This window comes from Rhinatrema bivittatum, chromosome 4 (assembly GCF_901001135.1).
Source record: "Rhinatrema bivittatum chromosome 4, aRhiBiv1.1, whole genome shotgun sequence".
Classification (NCBI taxonomy): domain Eukaryota; kingdom Metazoa; phylum Chordata; class Amphibia; order Gymnophiona; family Rhinatrematidae; genus Rhinatrema; species Rhinatrema bivittatum.
In genome coordinates, this window is record NC_042618.1 from 114,150,419 (window position 1) to 114,171,487 (window position 21,069).

Here is a 21,069-nt window from a genome sequence, read left to right on the forward strand (position 1 = left end):
GAAAGACTTACCGAAGCCCTTCCACGTCTCTGAATTGAAGGAGTAGTTCTTTACTTACTTGAGCTCAGCGCTTACAGGCTGAGTACAGAGAAGGTCTCCGGCTGCGAGGTGGAGAGGGCATAGGCCATCACTGCCACGCTCAGCTTCCTGCACCCACTGCCTGCAGTTGCTTCAGCAGCAAAGTCCACACCGGGAACCGGCTACCGGACCAAGACACCCTACTGAGGGATCTCTGAAATCACCTTAGGAATTCTCAACTGGGACAGGGACCATTAGATATTACCACAGGAGAGCGGGGCTCAATCTTTCTCCAATTAGAAGAGGAAATTTTATCTTCTAAAGAGTACTGTGTTCCCGATAGGGAAGGCACACTCCACATCTGCTAGGATAGGAAGAGATACTGAATGGCTGAGGTCACTGCAGGGGTATATCTAGGGAGATAACTTTGAAACCTGACTCAATTTCAAACTACTAGCAGGGGAGCACATAACCCATTAGTCCTGAGTCCATCTGGCTACATGCTAGGAAAAGGTTATTTAACACTCTGGAAAAAGTACTACTCTACAGATGAGGGAGGGTAAAGTTGTTAATACACACAAAAAAATTATCAAACTGTAGCAATATTATCACTGAGAAAATCAGTTCCATTAAATGTGTTGCAAGTCATGTCTGACAGTAATTTAAAGAGTCATTTTTAGGGCCATTCTAAGCTTAAATAATGATGCCATTCTTGGTTCTCTACATTCTGGAAGAAGCCATAAGTTTGAGGTAGGGTCTATATTTGCAATAAAGTCTAACCTAGATTAGTCCTTGGAGAAACAGTTATTGGGCAGAAAAAAAATACTTCCTTTCAGTGAAGAAAACTGCAAAACTGAAGTGTTTTTTGCACTGGAGAAAACAAGTAAAACATTGTTATACTCATCCTGTGTGTTAAGAGAAGCACACACAATTTTTAAAAATATACAATCAAATGTGTCTCCAAAATCTGATTTCATAACATCCATTTTGGGATACAAATCTTTCACAGTGTGACTATAATCAAATAAACTATGAACAAAAAGGAAAAAAAATCAATTGTCTTTATTAAGAATTGTACAACACTATCAGGAAACAGATTTTCCTGAAATTTCATTCAGAAGCAGCACAATTTTTTTTTTTTATTTTGTATCTGTGATGTGAAATTCAGTCAACAAGAAAATACATCCGTTAAACAAAGGAAAAAACCCTAGAACTTTGGATCATTTTAATAAATAAATTTTTATACTTGCAGCCAGGATAAGGAAGAGTGAATAAAGCCAAAAGTGTAAAGGCCACCCACACAAAAAATGAACCCTTTGCGACCTGTATTTAGTTTTCAAAGAGTTACATACGAGTGACATACTCCTGTATCAAATATTTTAAGAAGATAATTTACAGCTATTATGGCTCACTAAACAATGTTAACATGTTGCACTAGGTATGAAACTGCTGAAGCTATAGAAGGAATATTTTTATACCAGTACTGCACTTTTTTTTTTTTTGTAATACTGTGAAAAATGCAGATCTGACCCTTCAGAATTCCAAGCTTTCTATGCACGCGCCTTCTTCCATGTAATCAATGAGTGTAGTGGTGTTATAAACCATTGGTTGTATTTCATATAAGGAATGCCAGTGTAATCCATATCACAGTGATGATGTTTTGCTAGTATACACAGGGAGGCAATTTTCAAAGGCATTTTCGCAGGCAGTGCTTTCCCTTAAGAAATGGCCTGTTATAAAACTGTTTGCCTGATATATGGGTAAACTATGCATATATAGCCTTTTTGTGCATAAGTTTACCCAGAGAGCAGAGTTGTTCCTGGGGACTGAAAATGGGGAGAGCTTGGCACTTACATGCATACTTCTGCATTAAAAAAAAAGTATACATTGAAATCTCAAAAAACTTCTGCACACATTAGCAGGAATAAATGCGTGCTGGTAGTTTGGTGGGGTAATTTTCAAAGGGAAATTATGCATCTACTTTCCATTTTAAAACTGATGTAACTTCTATACATATATTTGCTAGAAAATGTATGTGGGCTGTTAAAAAGTTATCCCCCTAAAGAGTTCAATGCCAATAACTAGAGACATGCATGGAGTAACTACAGCTAATAAATATATTGCAATGAATTCTTCATAACTGCATTAATAACGTACTGTAACTATGTTTGGCAATAATTCTGCTGGTCCACTTATAACTGTAGGAGAAAAATGTGCATGACAATTCGATATGTACATTATCCCATTGCTTGCAAATTGCAAATGAGATTTTCTAATGATTTGGTTAATTAACAGTAGAGAAAATGTACAATGTGTGTTAAAGTATAAATCATTACAGATATAAAATCTGAAGTTTTTGGGGGAGCTGGAGGGGGATGTTTCTTTAGGCTTCCAACAGAATCCCATCTGCCTCCTTTGGCCTATGGCACCATGAGCCTTCATTCACAATTACACAGGATATTTAACCTTATCTTTATAACATTCACCAGCCTAGCAATTACGATGACTGTCCTTGACCAAGAGCCACAGCCTGATTCTCTTTGAAATGTGCACTCTAGATCCAGCCAGTACATGTCATCACTGAACAATTCTAAGACCTTGCTCTTTCCCCCAGCTGTTAAAACTGCCCTCCTGTAGCTTCCCCAGCTGTAGCTGGCCCAAAGTTAAAGCAGGGATTGAAACTCAAACTCAGGTCTTCCACGTACAGCGCACACTTGCCACTGAGTCAATGGACAAGCCCCAGTTCTTTTTTAAGGTGATACTTCTGAAAATATTCTGGAGTTGCTTATTAGCTTATATATTAGTGTTTCACAATTACATGCATTCACAGGGGGTTGACTTTGCTGTATTTCATCCCAATGAAACATTCTTTTAATTTTTGCAACAGCATAAACTCCTGTGCATCCTCTTCCCTTTCCAACACGTATGTACTATAACCACTCAGCCTTATCTCGATAGGTACATATGTATGCAAAAGTTTAGGCACTCTGGTCAAATTGTATGTTTCAATGAATCCCTAAATGAACAGAAGCTAATACAACTCTACTTATACAAAGTTAAACACAACATCTTTCTGCAATGTTTAATGCAAGTTATTTGCTGATTTTAGCAGAATAAAAATAATAAAACAGTGAAAATGGCATGTGCAAAAGTTTGGACACCCTTCCATTTGATTCATTACTACTTAAAAAAAAAAAGTTAATAAGGCCAAAAAAGTTGATTGACTTATTAAGCCTTCAATTAGTCAGGTGAAGACAATTCTAGTTTTTAACAAATACTCTGACCCTTCTCAATCTTCAGGTTGTGATGATTGTTCTACTTTCAACAACCCTGGGCTCTTCTAAGCAACAGCGGTTTCAGCATTTGAAATTAAGAATCACTCACTCTTACAAAGCAGAGGAAGCTATAAAAAAAAATGGAAACAGAACTGTTGAAGTCAATGCAAGATCTGGAAGACGAAGGAAAACTGCCTGAAACGTGGTCAGATCTGTAAAACAGAACCCAAAGATCACTGCAAATGCCTGCTGAAAAGTTTAGCTGTCAATGGAGTTGCTATCGACAGTACAATTTTAATGGGGGAGAGTTGTCAGAAGAAAACCTCTCTTATGATCTTATCACAAAATTCATCTACATTATGCAAAACAAAACCTTGATAAGCCTGAAACTTTAAGGAACAAAATCCTTTGGTCTGGTGAATTAAACTGAACTGTCCAGCCACAACCACAACCACAAAAGATACATTGGTAGGAAAAAAAAAAAAGTATTTTGCCAACTGTTAAGCATGACGATAGATCTATTATACTTTGGGCTTGTATGTCACCTCATGGCACAGAAAATTGTGTGTGTGTGGAAGGAAAAATAGATTCAAGTAAATATCAACATATCCTAGAAGTTAATGCCCTATAATTAGTGAAGAAATTGAAAATGAAAAGGGGTTGGATATTTTAGCAAGTAATGTTCTGAAACATAGTTCAAAATCAACCATGAAGAACTTAAAAGAAACAGAGCTGATTTGCCATGGTCTTCACTGCTTCCAGACTGATTATTGAAAATCAATGGGGAGATCTCAAACATGCAAATGCACGTATGAAGCCCTAAAAATATTTCTGTGCTAGAAGAGTGGGAAAAAATTCCAAAAACAAGAATAGAAAATTGGCTACAAGAAAAGTTTGGGAGCCGTAACAAAGTACTAATTGAAAGGATGTTCAAACTTTTTCATGTCACTATTAAAATCAGCTAATAGTAATTTTGCATTAAAAATTGCAGAAAGATGTTCTTAACTTTGTATGATGTAGGGGCTGTGCCAGTTTCTGTTCACTTAAAGACTCATTGAAACATACAGTTTGAGAAGGTGCCTAAACCGTTGCACATTATTGTATCTTTTGAATGTAATTGACCAGTCAGTACAGCTTTAGGGAAGCCTTATAAAAAGTCAAATGCTTATGCAGTATAACAGAATGCAAACAGCAAAGATAACTGCAGAGGCTTAAAACATTGCAGCACTATGTCCACAGGCTCTGCTTTAGGTACTGCAAGTATCATACGTTTTGGGAAAGGGGATGGCCCACTAATTTATTCTTGTTCCTTTGGGATTCCAATTTAATTGGACTTGCTCTAATTGGGCTAATGCACCATAAGCCTTCATTCACAGCTACTCCACTTTTTTTTCCCTCTTTCCATATAGCCCAATAATAATGACAATCCTATGGATGAGAAGCAAGGACTACAATTCATTCAAGAAGTCAGCAAAAATGCACTCAAGCTAGGCAGTATGACTGGGACTTCTTCTCAAGAACTGTTAACACTACCCCTGCGGTATCCCAAACACTGGCTGACTGGAGGAGCTGGAAGTGTACTCTGGAACTAAACTTGGGTTTTGCACTTGGCAGTGTACAGCACTACAGCTGCCAGGTCATCCAAGCGGCCCCACACTTAAAAGTTTATCTACAAAAGGTATGGATTTTAATGGGTAGCACTGCCTACTGAATTTAAAGACAAAAGAATCATTATAAAACATGAAATGTTAAAAATAATTCAAATGATTACACAGCTAAACATCCCACTGCAGCTTACAAGCAGCATTTCATCACAAGTGAAATCAATGGAAGAGTATTTCTATTTTCTCTTCAAGTAGATCATCATGAAATTGTAAAAACTGGTAACAGATACAATCCTTTTCATATATCCAATGTTTGCAGCTATGGAAAAGCAGATTTTTTTTAAAAAAGAGTTTGAGGTTTAATCTAAATCTGATTTCACTAATGTCAAATGAATTTACAGAACCAGACTTCTCAAGCTAAATAAGAGCATAATTTCAGCAAGGGTATCTTGGAAAATTGACAATTATCCATCAGGAGATTTCTCCACTGAAAGTGAGCTCCCATTATAATTAGAAACTATTCAGCTTAGTCTTGCTTAATTATAGCAAGACACTCAAGACTTTAGATCATTAGTTTAGTAGAAATGCCACAAAGCAGCAGTACTTGCTTAGTTTTCCAAAGTTATCTCCGTTGGTTCCTTTTTTGTTCTCTCTTTTCTGTTATACCCTAACATGCATTTTTGCAGTTAAAATATAAAAAAAAAAAAAAAAAAAAAAAAAAAAGGTGTGGGCTTGCTTCATGCCCTCTGTTTGTAAAAATGCACTTCCTTGAGCCCTCTCTATCTCTTGCTTACCCATGTGAAGCCTGCATATGGTTCTGATAATAAGGATCAGCACAGGACCATTCTGTTTTACTGATGTTTTTAGTGATGGAAATGGCTATGGAAGAACTCTTACAAAATTTAACATTTAAAACCCTAACCACACCTTAGGAATAGACTAAATATAAAAACCAGAAAGGTCCTAATGATTTTAACTGCCAGTGAATTATGTAAACCCTGCCCTCTCAAACAACCACACCCCCTTCTTTACTGATTTAACATTAGAGATGATGAAAAGAAAGCACCAAGGCAAAGTGGTTACTGAACTAATAACCCTTCCAAAACATTAATCAGAATGCATTTTGTAAAGAGGACTCTGCACTGCAAAAAGGGAGGAATCCATTTTTGGGGGGTTTTCTTAATTTTTCATTAAAAAAAACCAAAAAACTATTTATAGCAGTTTTCTGCTACCATGAACAACTCATGTTTTTACTCTCCATATAAGGCTTAGAAGCAAGAAAGTGGCATGTTCCTTTAAATAATGTATCTAGAAAACAACTGCCTATGGTATGTACTCCAACTGAATCATTATCTACCCAATCTCAGAGCATGTTGTATGAACTGCCTCATAGCACTTGGAACACAACCTGTGCAGCACACTGCTCAAAAACAGATCTGCTGCAGAATAGCTAACTGACTTTAGTATTGAACTCTTAATAACTGGTGCGATGAATAAGGGAAAGCAATATTATTACAGTTTTACTTCCTTGGAAATATGCCACAATGATAGGGAATCCATCACATTTGGCTAGAACCCACTAAAGGAAAAAAAATACATCCCAAAGGCTTCCTCAGCAATAGTGCCCTCATGTGAGAAAACGCAGTTTCATAAAGTTGATACTGAACATAAATTTTTCTTATCTTCGGTACACATGTGCTACTTTAATGTCATTTATTAAACAAGTCTCTGAAAGAATCAGAGTTCCCAGATCAAATATATACATTTTTTCATATCTGAAATATTTACAAGGTGGAACCGTGTTACGATTCCATTTGTTAAGAAAACAAATTTTCAAATGTCCTCTTAAAATGCAAGTCTAGCAACAGGTCACAGCTTGGCTTTCTAAACAGGCATACTATCACCCTTCTGTTTAATACAGTATAAAGATACTGGAACAGATTTACTGATTTCACTATAAGGACTGAGTTATAGTTTAAAAAAAAAAAATGAGATACCCTTTTTTGTCCTGCAATGAAAACTGCCCATACACACACCTCTTTGCCTGGGAATATTGCAATAAAAATGTAATGTACATCTTGCCAGTCCTGTCAATCACTTTATGCATAAATAAAACCCATGTTCAGACAAGGCAGCAAAGTATAATTTTGTTTCAATGTCATGACAGATAGCCTATCAGTATAAATAGAAAGACCATGATAAACTTGTGGGGCCTATCTGTCTGGGGCTGGTCTTAAAGCAGATAAAAATGTACTGCTTTAATTTGAATACCTATGAATTGCTGTGCTCTATTGTATTCTATCTTTTCCTTCCCCAAGTTTCATGGATTTCTTAAAATTCACCAAGAGGGTGCTGGCAAAATTACTAAAATGGTGCATAGAACCACATCACTGGGATTTTGCCCTAATCTGCTCCGATATTTGGAAGGGAAAAAACCTACCTGGAAACTACTACCTGAAATGAAAGCACCAAGTAACTGGAGGAGTTATCTAGCACAAACTAATGTAAAAACACATTTGCAGGCCAATTTTCCAAGAGTTCTAAGCAAATGCTACCACTTTTCCTGCATTGTTCAGGAAGGAAGGAGGGCTTTAAAGGTGAATCCTTGTTTTTAAAGGAGTCAAGGACATCTTACAAATAAAAATATGGATCAGTCACTGAAGCAATTTTTTTTTTACATTCCAAATGTAAATTCTAATCCTTCAAAAAGCTCGTTCTTTGTGATCACTCTTTAAAACAAAAAGGGTGAAAGCACAAATTTTAGGAAAGAAATCCATTATCTTGATGTTAACTGATATTGTTCAACATTAAGTGCATACATTTTGCAAAACCAATTGGAGTCATTTTAATATATACAAAGGAAAAAAAATTAACAAAACAAGATTACCAGAGTGACAGACAATAGCTGCAGCTTAAAAAACATCCCAGTAATTTTACTTGGTGACTCAAAGATAACCGATGAAGAAACAGATGGGTTTACACCCAGGAGGGCGGCCATGAGCAGTGGACAAAAAAAAATGTTCACATTTTCTACATAAAAAATACAGATCTCACAAATGTCTGAGGACAAAGAAAACTCGAAGTCCTTAAATGATGGAAGGAAAAAAACTGAAGATTGAAAGAGCTCGAAATGTTGAGTGAAGCTCTACTTCACAAGACCAATCTTCTTGGCTTCGGTTTCATATATCAATAGCCTCCACATTTTCACTATAAAAACTTCTGCTTCTTCATCTAGTACCTACAGGCAAAGAATAAGAATCAAGTGAAATTACACTGAACACCAAGCACAGCATATTCGCAAATTAGTGGATTAACCAAATAATTCCTATAAATGTTAAAGTTTATGGACTGACATCTAAGGATATGCAAATAAACTGAAGTAGGACTAGATACTGTGCTTCCAGCAGTTTTTAATATATCAAAACTCAAACAGCTTAACATTTAAAAGTTTCTCATAGAAGATATATAACTGGTATAAAAATATAGGATAATACTCAAAATATATCTACCTGCACACTAACTTCTAAAATTGAGCATAACACTAAAATTAAGAACATGGAGATTCTCATACATTTGAGTATGAAGACTTAGCTGTTATATTATTAATTTCGCAACACTTTTTCTTAAATTTCAGTTTATTTGTGGTTAGGGACCTTTGTTTTCAGTTATTTTATTTTTCCTGGGAATTTCAATGCTATAACAGTAAAAACAAAAATCAGAAGAAAAAATACTTTTCCGCTGATTTCTCTCCAGTTTGTAAAAATCATTTTTCCACTTTTTTTAGAACATTGAAATTCCTGGGGGGGGGGAACAAAAACAAAAAAATTTTGTGGTGTGTGGCCCCAGAAGCAGGCATGACCACTGCTAAAATACTGTAGGGTTGATGTATATGATCAGAGCTGACAACTTCCAGAGTTATGGGAGCCCCAAGTCAAAAAAAAAAAAAAGAGAAAAGAAATAAAGACAGCTAAATATTTTACCTTCTTAGCAATATGATTGTGTTATATCTTTATCAGATCACACCATAAGAACATGCCATACTGGGTCAGACCGAGGATCCATCAAGCCCAGCATCCTGTTTCCAACAGTGGCCAATCCAGGTTACAAGTATCCAAACATTAAGTAGTAGGGATGTGAATCGTGTGATCAATCGTCTTAACGATCGATTTTGGCTGGGGGGGGGGGGGGGAACTGATCGTCATGGTTTTTTTGGTTAAAAAATCGTTTTATCGGGGGAGGGCGGGAAAACCGGCACTCCAAAACAACCCTAAAACCCACCCCAACCCTTTAAAACAAATCTCCCACCCTCCCGAACCCCCCCAAAATGTTTTAAATTACCTGGGGTCCATGTCACATGGTAAGGGCAAAGGGCCACAGGCGCCATTTCTATTAACGCAGCCGTGGCCCGAGAGCGGGAGATCGCGCCGGGACCCCCCCACTGGACCCCAGGTAATTTAAAACATTTTGGGGGGGTTCGGGAGGCTGGGGGATTTGTTTTAAAGGGTCGGGGTGGGTTTTAGGGTTGTTTTGGTGTGCCGGTTTTCCCGCCCTCCCCACTATCCCGATTTATGATTTTTTGACGATAAATCGGGGGAATTGCTATTGTATCGCGGCTCTAACGATTTTTGACGATTTAAAATATATCTGATGATTGTTTTAAATCGTCAAAAAACGATTCACATCCCTATTAAGTAGATTCCATGCTACTAATGCTAGTAATAGCAGTTGCTATTCTTTAAGTCAACTTGATAAATAGTTAATAGACTTCTCCTTCAGGAACTTATCCAAATCTTTTTTAAACTCAGCTACACTAAGTGCCCTAACTATGTTCTCTGGCAACAAATTCCACAGCTTAATTGTGCGTCGAGTGAAAAAGAATTACCGCTGATTTGTTTTAAATGTGCTACTTGCCAACTTCATGGGGTGCCCCTTAGTTGTTCTATTATCCAAAAGAGAAAATAACCAATTCACATTTACCTGTTTCTAGACCTCTCATGATTTTATAGCCTTCTATCATCTCCCCCTCTGCTGTCTCTTCTCCAAGCTGAAAAGCACTAACCTCTTTAGCCTTTCCATCCCTTTTATCATTTTGGTTGCCCTTCTCTGTACCAGTGCAACTGTCTTTTTTGAGATGCGGCAAGCAGAACTGTACAGAGTACTCAAGGTGCAGTCTCACCATGGAGTGGTATCAATACAGAGGCATTATGACATTTTCCATTTTATTCTCCATTTTCTTCCCAATAATTCCTAACATTGTTTACTTTTTTGACTGCCCCAGCAATTTCAATGTATTATCCACTATAATGCCTATATTTTTTTCCTGGGTGGTAGCTCCTAATATGAAACCTAACATCATGTCACTACAGCATGGGTTATTTTTCCCTATATGTATCACCTTACACTTGTCCACATTAAATTTAATGGAGAAATTACTTACCTGATAATTTTGTTTTCCTTAGTGTAGACAGATGGACTCAGGACCAATGGGTATAGTGTACTCCTCATAGCAGTTGGAGACGGATCAGATTTCAATCTGATGTCAGCCCTAGTACATATACCCCTGCAGGAAGTGCAGCTCTTCAGTATTCTCGAAAAGCATTGTGGATATATGTATGACTGAATAACTGGAATAACTTGATTAACTTTATAACTTGGATAACTTGATTAACTGGAACTGGTTGAATTGGCTATAGCTGGAGACCGCCAGTGCCCTCAACCGAGAAACGTGGACACCTGGTAGGATGGGTGTCCTAGATGAAGGAAAGCATGGCTTACCCGTGAAACACTCGCTCCGGGGATGTCCCCCGAGAATTCCATGAGTAACGGTAGCCGTGGGTGGGATGCTGAGTCCATCTGTTTACACTAAGGAAAACGAAATTATCAGGTAAGTAATTTCTCCATTTCCTAGCATATAGCAGATGAACTCAGGACCAATGGGATGTATAAAAGCTACTCCCGAACCAGGTGGGAGGCTGCCCGTGACCCACTTAGTACTGCCCTTGCAAATGCTGTGTCCTTCCGAGCCTGAACATCCAGGCGGTAAAACCTGGAGAAGGTGTGGATGGAGGACCATGTCGCTGCCCTGCAGATCTCGGCAGGTGACAGCATCTTGGTTTCCGCCCAGGACACTGCCTGCGCTCTAGTAGAATGGGCCTTGACTTGTAAAGGCGGTGGCTTGCCTGCTTCTACGTAGGCTGCCTTAATGACTTCTTTGATCCAGCGGGCTATGGTTGCTTGCGAGGCCGCTTCCCCTTGCTTCTTCCTGCTGTGAAGGATGAATAGATGGTCCGTCTTTCGTACAGATTCCGACTTTTCCAGGTATCTGACTAGGAGTCTGCCGATGTTGAGATGGCGTAGATTTCGAGCCTCTTCAGAATTCTTATGCTCATCTGGCAATGGTAGTGAGATGGTTTGGTTGAGATGGAAGTGAGACACCACTTTGGGGAGGAACGACAGAACTGTGTGTAACTGGATGGTTCCCGGGGTGAGTCTGAGGAATGGCTCTCAGCAGGACAGTGCTTGTAGCTTGGATATACGACGGGCTGAACAGACTGCCAAGCAGGAAGGCTGTCTTCAATGTTAATAGTCAGAGAGAGAGAGGCCGTGAAGAGGTCTGAAGGAGGTTCCTGCTAGGAAATCTAGGACCAGGTTGAGGCTCCAAAGAGGCACTGGCCACCTTAGGGGTGGTTGGATGTGCTTGACTCCTTTCAGGAAGCGGGAGACATCCGGGTGAGAGGTTATGCTGCCGCTCTCGCTCTTGGTTCCGTAGCAAGACAATGCGGCCACCTGTACCTTGATGGAGTTGAGGGACAATCCTTTCTGTAGGCTGTTCTGCAGGAATTCCAAAATTGCAGGAATTTTGACTGAGCGTGGTATGATGTGGTCCTCGCACCAGGCTTCGAATACTCTCCAAATCCTTATATATGTTAGGGATGTGGAGAACTTGCATGCTCGGAGTGTCAATTACTGCCCCCGAGTATCCTCTCCTCCTTAGGAGAGTCCTCTCAATGACCAGACTGTAAGAGAGAATCGAGCTGGATCCTCGTGGAGAATCGGTCCCTGTTGGAGCAGGTCTCTGTGTGGAGGCAGCGGCAGGGGGTTCCCTGTCAGTCTTCGCATGTCTGCGTACCACAGTCTTCTTGGCCAGTCCGGGGCCAGTAGAAGTACTGGTCCCCTGTGGTGTTCTATCTTATGGATGATCGCGCCCAATAGGGGCCACGGTGGCAAGGCGCATGACAATTTCCTGTGGCCAGGTTTGTACCAGGGTATCGATTCCCTGGGACTGGGGTTCCCGTCTGCGGCTGAAGAAACTGGGTACTTGGGCGTTGGACTGGTTTGCCAGGTCCAGGAGGTCCATGGTTGGTGTTCCCCATTCCATTCTCCTGGATCTAGACTTTCTCTGCTGAGGTAGTCCGCCGTGACGTTGTATTTCCTGGCAACGTGGACGGTCGAGATCTCTTGAAGATTCACTTCCGCCAATGACATTAGGAGGTCTATTTCCAGAGACACCTGTTGGCTTCTGGTTCCTCCCTGACGGTTGATGTAGGCCACTGTTGTGGCGTTATCTGACATTACTCTGACCGCTTTGTCTCGGAGTCTGTGACCGAACCTTAGGCAGGCTAATCTGACTGCCCGGGCTTCTAGGCGATTGATGTTCCATCCCGACTCTTCTTCGTTCCATTGCCCTTGGGCAGTTAGCTCCTGGCAGTGTGCTCCCCATCCTCATAGGCTGGCATCCGTGGTGAGTAGGATCCAGGTTGGTGAGGATAGTCTTGTTCCTTGGCTCAGATAGGCTTCTTGTAGCCACCATCGTAGTTGGGCCCGAACTCTGTTCGAGAGCTGAAGCCGTACAGTGTAGTTCTGGGACAGTGGATTCCATCGTGATAGTAGTGAGCATTGTAGGGGTCTCATATGAGCTCGTGCCCATGGGACTACTTCCAGTGTGGATGCCATGAGGCCGAGAACTTGTAGGTAATCCCATGCTGTGGGGCAAAGTTCGCTCAACAGGGTTTGTAACTGGGTCATCAGTTTTGATCTCCTTGTCTGTGTCAGGATGACCTGGTCTTGTTTGGTGTCGAACCGGACTCCCAAGTATTCTAGAGATTAGGACGGCTGCAGGCAGCTCTTTTTTGTGTTGACTACCTACCTGAGGCTCTCCAGTAGAGTTTTGACTCTGTTGGTTGCCTGGTGGCTTTCCTCTGGGGATTTCGCTCTGATCAGCCAATTGTCCAGATAAGGGTGCATGCGGATTCCTTCCTTCCTCAGTGTTGCTGCCACCACCACTATGATCTTGGTGAATGTCCGGGGTGCAGTGGCTAACCTGAAAGGTAGTGTCCGGAACTGGTAGTGAAGGTCCAGGATCGAGAAGCGTAGAAAACGCTGATGCTCTTGATGGATCGGAATGTGTAAGTAAGCTTCCGACAGATCCATGGAGGTAAGAAACTCTCCCGGTTGTATCGCCCTTATTACTGAATGTAGGCTTTCCAAGTGGAAGCGAGGAATCTTCAGGTGACGGTTGACAGGTCTGAACGTTCCTTCTTTCTTGGGGACGATAAAATAGATGGAATAATGGCCAGTATTTATTTAAGAACATAAGAAAATGCCATACTGGGTCAGACCAAGGGTCCATCAAGCCCAGCATCCTGTTTCCAACAGTGGCCAATCCAGGCCATAAGAACCTGGCAAGTACCCAAAAACTAAGTCTATTCCATGTTACCATTGCTAATGGCAGTAGCTATTCTCTAAGTGAACTTAATAGCAGGTAATGGACTTCTCCTCCAAGAACTTATCCAATCCTTTTTTAAACACAGCTATACTAACTGCACTAACCACATCCTCTGGCAACAAATTCCAGAGTTTAATTGTGCGTTGAGTAAAGAAGAACTTTCTCAGATTAGTTTTAAATGTGCCCCATGCTAACTTCATGGAATGCCCCCTAGTCTTTCTACTATCCGAAAGAGTAAATAACCGATTCACATCTACCCGTTCTAGACCTCTCATGATTTTAAACATCTCTATCATATCCCCCCTCAGTCGTCTCTTCTCCAAGCTGAAAAGTCCTAACCTCTTTAGTCTTGCCTCATAGGGGAGTTGTTCCATTCCCCTTATTTTGGTAGCCCTTCTCTGTACCTTCTCCATCGCAATTATATCTTTTTTGAGATGCGGCGACCAGAATTGTACACAGTATTCAAGGTGCGGTCTCACCATGGAGCGATACAGAGGCATTATGACATTTTCCGTTTTGCTTTTTTGACTGCCGCAGCACACTGAACCGACGATTTCAATGTGTTATCCACTATGACACCTAGATCTCTTTCTTGGGTTGTAGCACCTAATATGGAACCCAACATTGTGTAATTATAGCATGGGTTATTTTTCCCTATATGCATCATCTTGCACTTATCCACATTAAATTTCATCTGCCATTTGGATTTCCAATTTTCCAGTCTCACAAGGTCTTCCTGCAATTCATCACAATCTGCTTGTGATTTAACAATTTTGTGTCATCTGCAAATTTGATTATCTCACTCATCGTATTTCTTTCCAGATCATTTATAAATATATTGAAAAGTAAGGGTCCCAATACAGATCCCTGAGGCACTCCACTGTCCACTCCCTTCCACTGAGAAAACTGTCCATTTAATCCTACTCTCTGTTTCCTGTCTTTTAGCCAGTTTGCAATCCATGAAAGGACATCGCCACCTATCCCATGACTTTTTACTTTTCCTAGAAGCCTCTCATGAGGAACTTTGTCAAACGCCTTCTGAAAATCCAAGTATACTATATCTACCGGTTCACCTTTATCCACATGTTTATTAACTCCTTCAAAAAAGTGAAGCAGATTTGTGAGGCAAGACTTGCCCTGGGTAAAGCCATGCTGACTTTGTTCCATTAAACCATGTCTTTCTATATGTTCTGTGATTTTGATGTTTAGAACACTCCACTATTTTTCCTGGCACTGAAGTCAGGCTAACCGGTCTGTAGTTTCCCGGATCGCCCCTGGAACCTTTTTTAAATATTTGTTGTGGAGGCACCGGTGTTATAGCCTCTAAGGTTAGTAATCTGGTCAGTGTAGCTTCCACTGCCATTCTCTTGGAAGGGTCGTGGCAGGGAGATTCCACAAACTTGTCCGGAGGGAGCTGGTGGAAATCCAGGTAATATCCCTCTCGAATGATGGATAGGACCCACTTGTCTGAAGTTATCTCAACCCATCTTTGGTAGAATAGGGCAAGTCTGGCCCCTATGGCTTTTTCCTTTGGATGGGTCGGCTGATTTTCATTGTGGGGTGCGGGGTGGGGCCAGGGCCCAAGCTGGCTCCCCTTTTATTGTGCTTGTTCCGAAAGGACTGGCTCCGGCCTGCGGGGCGGGCCGCTTGATATGAGCTTCTATATGGGTTGAAGGCGCTGTGATCCTCTGCCCCTGGAGGTCCGGGGGAAGGATTGCTGGTTTCTCTTACTCCTGTCCTCTGGTAGCTGCGGCAGTGGGGACTTGCCCCATTTGTTGGCTAGTTTCTCTAGTTCGCTTCCAAACAGGAGTGTTCCCTTGAAAGGCATCCTTGTGAGTCTCGGTTTGGAGGATGCGTCGGCTGACCAGTTTCGGAGCCAGATTTGTCTTCTGGCTGCCACGGCAGATGAGACTCCTCTAGCTGCTGTGCGTACCAGATCCGAAGCGGCATCCGCGAAGAATGATACAGCTGGTTCCAGGGCCTCCCCAGGAGTGTTGTTCCTGGTCTGTGCTAAGCAGGCGCGTGTCACCACGGCACAGCAGGCTGCGATCTGTAAAGACATAGTGGAGACGTCAAAGGACTGTGAGGATAGATTCCAGACGTCTGTCTTGAGCATCCTTCAGTGCTGCTCCTCCTTCCACTGGGATAGTAGTGCGCTTCAAGACCGCGCAGACCATGGCATCCACTTTCGGACATGACAGATCTTTGGTGGCTGGGTCCAGAGGGTACATGCCTGCCAGAGCCTGGCCCCCTTTGAATGTAGTTTCTGGGGCATCCCATTCCAGGTCTATTAGTTGCTGGACGGCTTGTAATAGTGGGAAATGGCAGGAGGTTTGACGGAGTCCCTTCTAATAGTGGGCTCATCTTAGGTTCCCCCGAGGCACTTGTGCCCGGGATGGCAAGTTCTTTTAAGCTGTGTGAGACCAGGTCTGGAAGCTCGTCCTTGGTGAAGAAGCATCTCATGGTTCTGTCCCCAGGAGTTCCCCTTCCTCCAGGGGCTCTAACTCCTCATCTGAGATGTCTGTGTCCCCGAAGGTGGGGCTTCTGGGTGGTGGGATCACTTCCCTGGGCATAGAGGGTCCCGGCATGTTGAGGTCCTCTGGTGGAGCCTGTGGCCGCATTATAGGAGGCCCCAGTTGCATGTGGACGAAGGTATGCAGACCTTTGAAGAATTCCACCCAGGAGATAGATGCTGGGTCTAAACTAGGGGGTGCCGTGTCCCTGGGGAACCCCGTTTGAGGGGGGTCCTGCTGTGTAATGCCAGGTCCAGCGTACTGCTCGAGAGGCTAGGGTCCGGTACCGGCTGGGGGCCATAAGTTGGGTCCCCTAGGGCCTCTTCGCACTAGATACACAGGGCCGTGACCTCCTCATGCTGTGCAGCTCTAATGTGGCATTCTGGGCAAAGGCCCTGAGCTTTGAGTTTATTTTCAGGTGGTGCCATGGCTTGCGTACAATACAGTTGTGCGCTCCGGTGTGCGTCGAAGATGCGCGCGTAGGTTTGGTGCACCTGTGAAGGGAGATGTGCGCGCTGTTGTGCGCACAGGTCGAAATTATGTGTCCGGCACAGTTAAGCGCTTGGCTATGCGCGTCACTTGTGCGCCCGGTACTTGTGCGTGTGACGTTGTGCGAACAAGGGATTTGTGCGCACCGATTGAAATGGCGAACAGAGCCAAAATGGTGACAGCGACCACGCAGACAATATGGCGACCACCTCGGAGGGTCTCCACGTGGGAGGGCCCTCGGATCTGACAGAGGTCTAGCCCTGCTAGGGCAGATCAACCCGGTGGCACTGGTCCTGGCTGGCGACCTGTGCGTCTCCTCGAGCTTCGGAGACCGGAAACTTTTAAAATTTAGTATTAGAGCTGTAGATTTACATATTGTCCCCCTTCCAGTCATTAGTTTAAATTTGATAATGTTATGATCACTATTGCCAAGTGGCCCCAGCACCGTTATCTCTCTCACCAAATCCTGCAATCCATTAAGAATTACATCTAAAATAGCTCCCACTTTTGTCAGTTCTTGAACAAATTGCTTCATGAAGCAGTCCTTTGAGGGGGGTCCTGCTGTGTAATGCCAGGTCCGGCGTACTGCTCGAGAGGCTAGGGTCCGGTACCGTCCGGTACCATCCAGAAACTTTACATCTCTAGCATGTCCTGTTACATTTACCCAGTCAATATTGGAGTAATTGAAATCTAGTGTCACACAACTCAATATCAAGGAGAGTCATAAAGTTACCCAAGCAAGGAAGCAACCTAATCAAAACCAAATGGGAACTGTAAATCAGAATATTAGTAAAGCCTAAATGTAGGTGTCAGCAAGCTTGACGTTGTATGTTTCAACCAAAACCAACCGGTCTTCTCAATCATTCACATTCATAAAAAAATCACTTTACTGCAGTATTAAAAAAAATCATCCAAAATAATTTTTTTCAAAATATATTTTTTGATTTTAATCCCCAGTCCAGAAAGTATGTTAAAAGATAATCTCTTAGAATCACTAAATAATGCACAACACGGCTGATGTTTCGCAACAGCAGTGCTTCTTCAGGGGCAAGTGAAAATTCTGTATCAAGTTGAAATATGTGCCTAAAACATGACATCAGAAAGTTTTTTGTTTTTTTAAAACTGTGCAATATTAACAATAAAACACAGCAGTACTTATCTTTTTTGAATGGCTACCATTTCAGTCTGGACTCTGCATCTCAGCCGTCTCTTCACACGAACGGAGGAACCGAAGCTCTCCAAGAGCTTCGTTCAGCCGAAATTTTTCTCTTTTGATGGTTTTTCATCTAAACATCAGTTCTAACTAATATGAACAACTCTTATTGCGATCGTTTATATGATGGGATGGGTCCACTACCTCTCATTTGCATTTCAGTGACGTGAAGGACTTACGTCCTGCATCAGCTGTGTATTTAAAGAGATGTTGACGTCAGCTTTGGTTCCTCCGTTCGTGTGAAGAGTCGGCTGAAACGCTGAGTCCAGACTGAAATGGTAGCCATTCAAAAAAGATAAGTACTGCTGTGATTTATTGTTGATATTGCATGGTTTTTAAAAAAAAAACTTTCTGATATCATGTTTTAGGCACATATTTCAACTTGATAAAGAATTTTCACATGCCCCTGAAGAAGCACTGCTGTTGCGAAGCATCGGCTGTGTTGGGCGTTACTTAGTGATTCTAAGAGATTGTTTTTGAACATACTTTCTGGACTGGGGATTAAAATAAACTATATTTTGAAAACATTTTTGAAAAAAATTATTTTGGATGATTTTTTGATAGTGCAATAAAGTGATTTTTTTATGAAGGTGAATGATTGAGAAGACAGGTTGGTTTTGGTTGAAACATACGTCAGGCTTGCTGACACCTTCATTTAGGCTTTACTAATATTCTGATTTATAGTTCCCATTTGGTTTTGATTAGGTAATTGAAATCTCCCTTTATTACTACACTGCCAAATTGATTAGCTTAGTTGATTTCTCTTCGCATTTCATTGTCCGTCTCATCATTTTGGCCAGGTGGATGGTAGAATAATCCTATCACTATACCCTTACCCAACACACATGGGATTTCTACCCATATAGATTTGATTATGCATTTAGTATCTTGTATGATCTTTATCCTGTTGGATTCTATGCCCTCACAGACTTAAAGAGCCTCACCCCCACAAAGTTGACCCTCCCTATCATTGTGATATACTTTGTACCCTGATATAGCACTGTCCCATTGGTTATCCTCCTTCCCCCAGGTCTCTGAAATGCCAATTTATCTATCTCATCCTTCACTGCTATGTACTAACTCATCTTATTTCTGCGATTGGCATAAGACATTTCAAAGTGTGTTTTTTGTTTGCATTAACCTGCTTTTCAGCTGATAGGGATAATCTGGAATCCTTTAGCTCAGGTGATTATTTATAGTCACATGGACTACTTTTGCTTTTATTGTAACCTCTTTGTTGGGATGCCCTAACTCTCCTGTTTCATTAGTATCCTTCAAAGATATTTTCCTCCAAACCATGCACTGTTGAGTGACTGTTGGCTTTCTTCCCTTGTTCTAGCTTAAAAGCTGCTCTATCTCCTTTTTAAAAATTAGCACCAGCAGCCTGGTTCTACTCTGGTTAAGATGGAGCCCATCCTTTAGTAAAAGTCTCCCCTTCCCCAAAAGGTTGCCCAGTTCCTTACAAAACTGAATCCCTCTTGCCTGCACCATCATCTCATCCACGCATTGAGACTCTGGAGCTCTGCCTGCCTCTGGGGACCTACATGTGGAACAGGGAGCATTTCAGAGAATGCCATCCTGGAGGTTCTGGATTTCAGCTTTCTATTTAAAATCCTAAATTTGGCTTACATAACCTCCCCCTCCCACATTTTCCTATGTTGGTGCCTACATGTACCACGACAGCCGGCTCCTCCCCAGCACAGTCTAAAATTCTATCTAGGTGATGCATGAGGTCCACCACCTTCGCAGCAGGCAGGCAAGTTACCAGGTGGTTCTCACATCCACCAGCCATCCAACTATCTACATTTCTAATAATCAAATCACCACCTTGATGTTTCGTTACCTGGCTTAGGTACTTTAACTGCAAAAATAAAAAATATAGCTTCATAAAGAAGTTGTACATTTTTGATATATGATTATAAAATGTGCTTGAGAAATCATTACTGGTATCTGTTTACTCTACCATCCAAGAAGTTTACAGTTTCTCGACTAATTACTAATTCTATTACACTGTTCTTTAGCTGATATTTTATAGGCCTTACTTGATTGTGGCACATCCTCAAACACCAGACCCAGATATAAGCCAATGAAGTAGAATTCTTCAAGGCCATCAACAGGATAGAAATAATAGTGGAGGGATATTCTTTTCTTCATATCCATGACCTTTCAAGGGCCAAGCTAGTATAAAATATACTCCTGGGGGAATTCTGCACAAAAAAATGTAAAATTCTGCATACTTTATATTGCTCAAAATATCAGTATACGTAAGTCTTTTAATTAATTTAAAACATAATATAAAAAAATTATTAAAGATGCAGAGTTTTAAATATTTTGAGCAGAATTTCCCTAGAAGCTCACTATAAATTTCCCTTCCACCCTCTCTCCTTACTCCCCTGTCCGGTCTCCTTTCACTTTGCCCTGTCAGGTCTGAACTCCTCCAGCTGCGACTATTACTCCACTCCCTCTCTAAGCTCAACCCCTTCCACTCTATCTCCACTCCCAGAGTTTGACCCCTCTCTCAGTACTGCCCCTCGCACAGGCTTCCTCTCTCTCACACAGAGGCTCCCTCACTCTAATGCACATACACACCCCCTCAATACAGGCTCCCTCTCTCTGGCACTCCCACCCTCATATAGGCTCCCTCTCTCTCTCGCACACAAACATCCCCTCATGCATGCTCCCTCTCTTACTTGCACGCACACACACACACAGAGGATTCTTTTTTTTCATGCATATACCTTCACACAGGCTACCTATGTGTCTCTCATATACCCTTGCACATTGGCTCCCTCTCTCACACACACCCCTTCACACAGGCTCTCTCTCAAACATTCACAATCCCTTCACACAAGCTTTCTGCGTCACATATACCCTCACAAAGGCTCCTTCTCTTACTAACAAGCACCCTCAATCCCTTTTTCACACATACCAGCTCCCAGTCTCTTTCACATAATTACACTTCTTCACAATCTCCTTACACAGGTGTCCTCTTTCTGGCACCCACACTAACGCACCCTCACATTTGCTATTTCACTCTCCCCACAAGCTCGCAGTCTCACACACACACACACACACACACTTCTACAGGCTTACTCTCACTGGGGCCTGCACCATCTTCGCCACAAGCGAGATGGGCTCCGCTCGTGGCATGCTGGGGCCTGTTTCATCTTTTGCAGCACGCCAGGGCCTGCTCCATCTTTGCCGCGTGCAGGATGGGCTCCCACTCGCAGCA

The 21,069-nt window shown here is 41.9% G+C and overlaps 1 protein-coding gene across 3 annotated transcripts in view; it reads right to left on the reverse strand.

The window, feature by feature from the left end:
- Window positions 1–1,061: 1,061 nt before the first annotated feature.
- RBM25 (RNA binding motif protein 25) overlaps window positions 1,062–21,069 on the reverse strand; it is a 287,767-nt gene continuing 267,759 nt past the window's right edge. For all 3 annotated transcript variants that reach the window (XM_029598715.1, XM_029598714.1, XM_029598713.1), the window contains exon 18: window positions 1,062–8,135. In XM_029598715.1, the coding sequence (XP_029454575.1) occupies window positions 8,043–8,135 (93 nt within the window). In that variant the 3' untranslated portion in view covers window positions 1,062–8,042. The remainder of the gene's footprint in view (window positions 8,136–21,069) is intronic.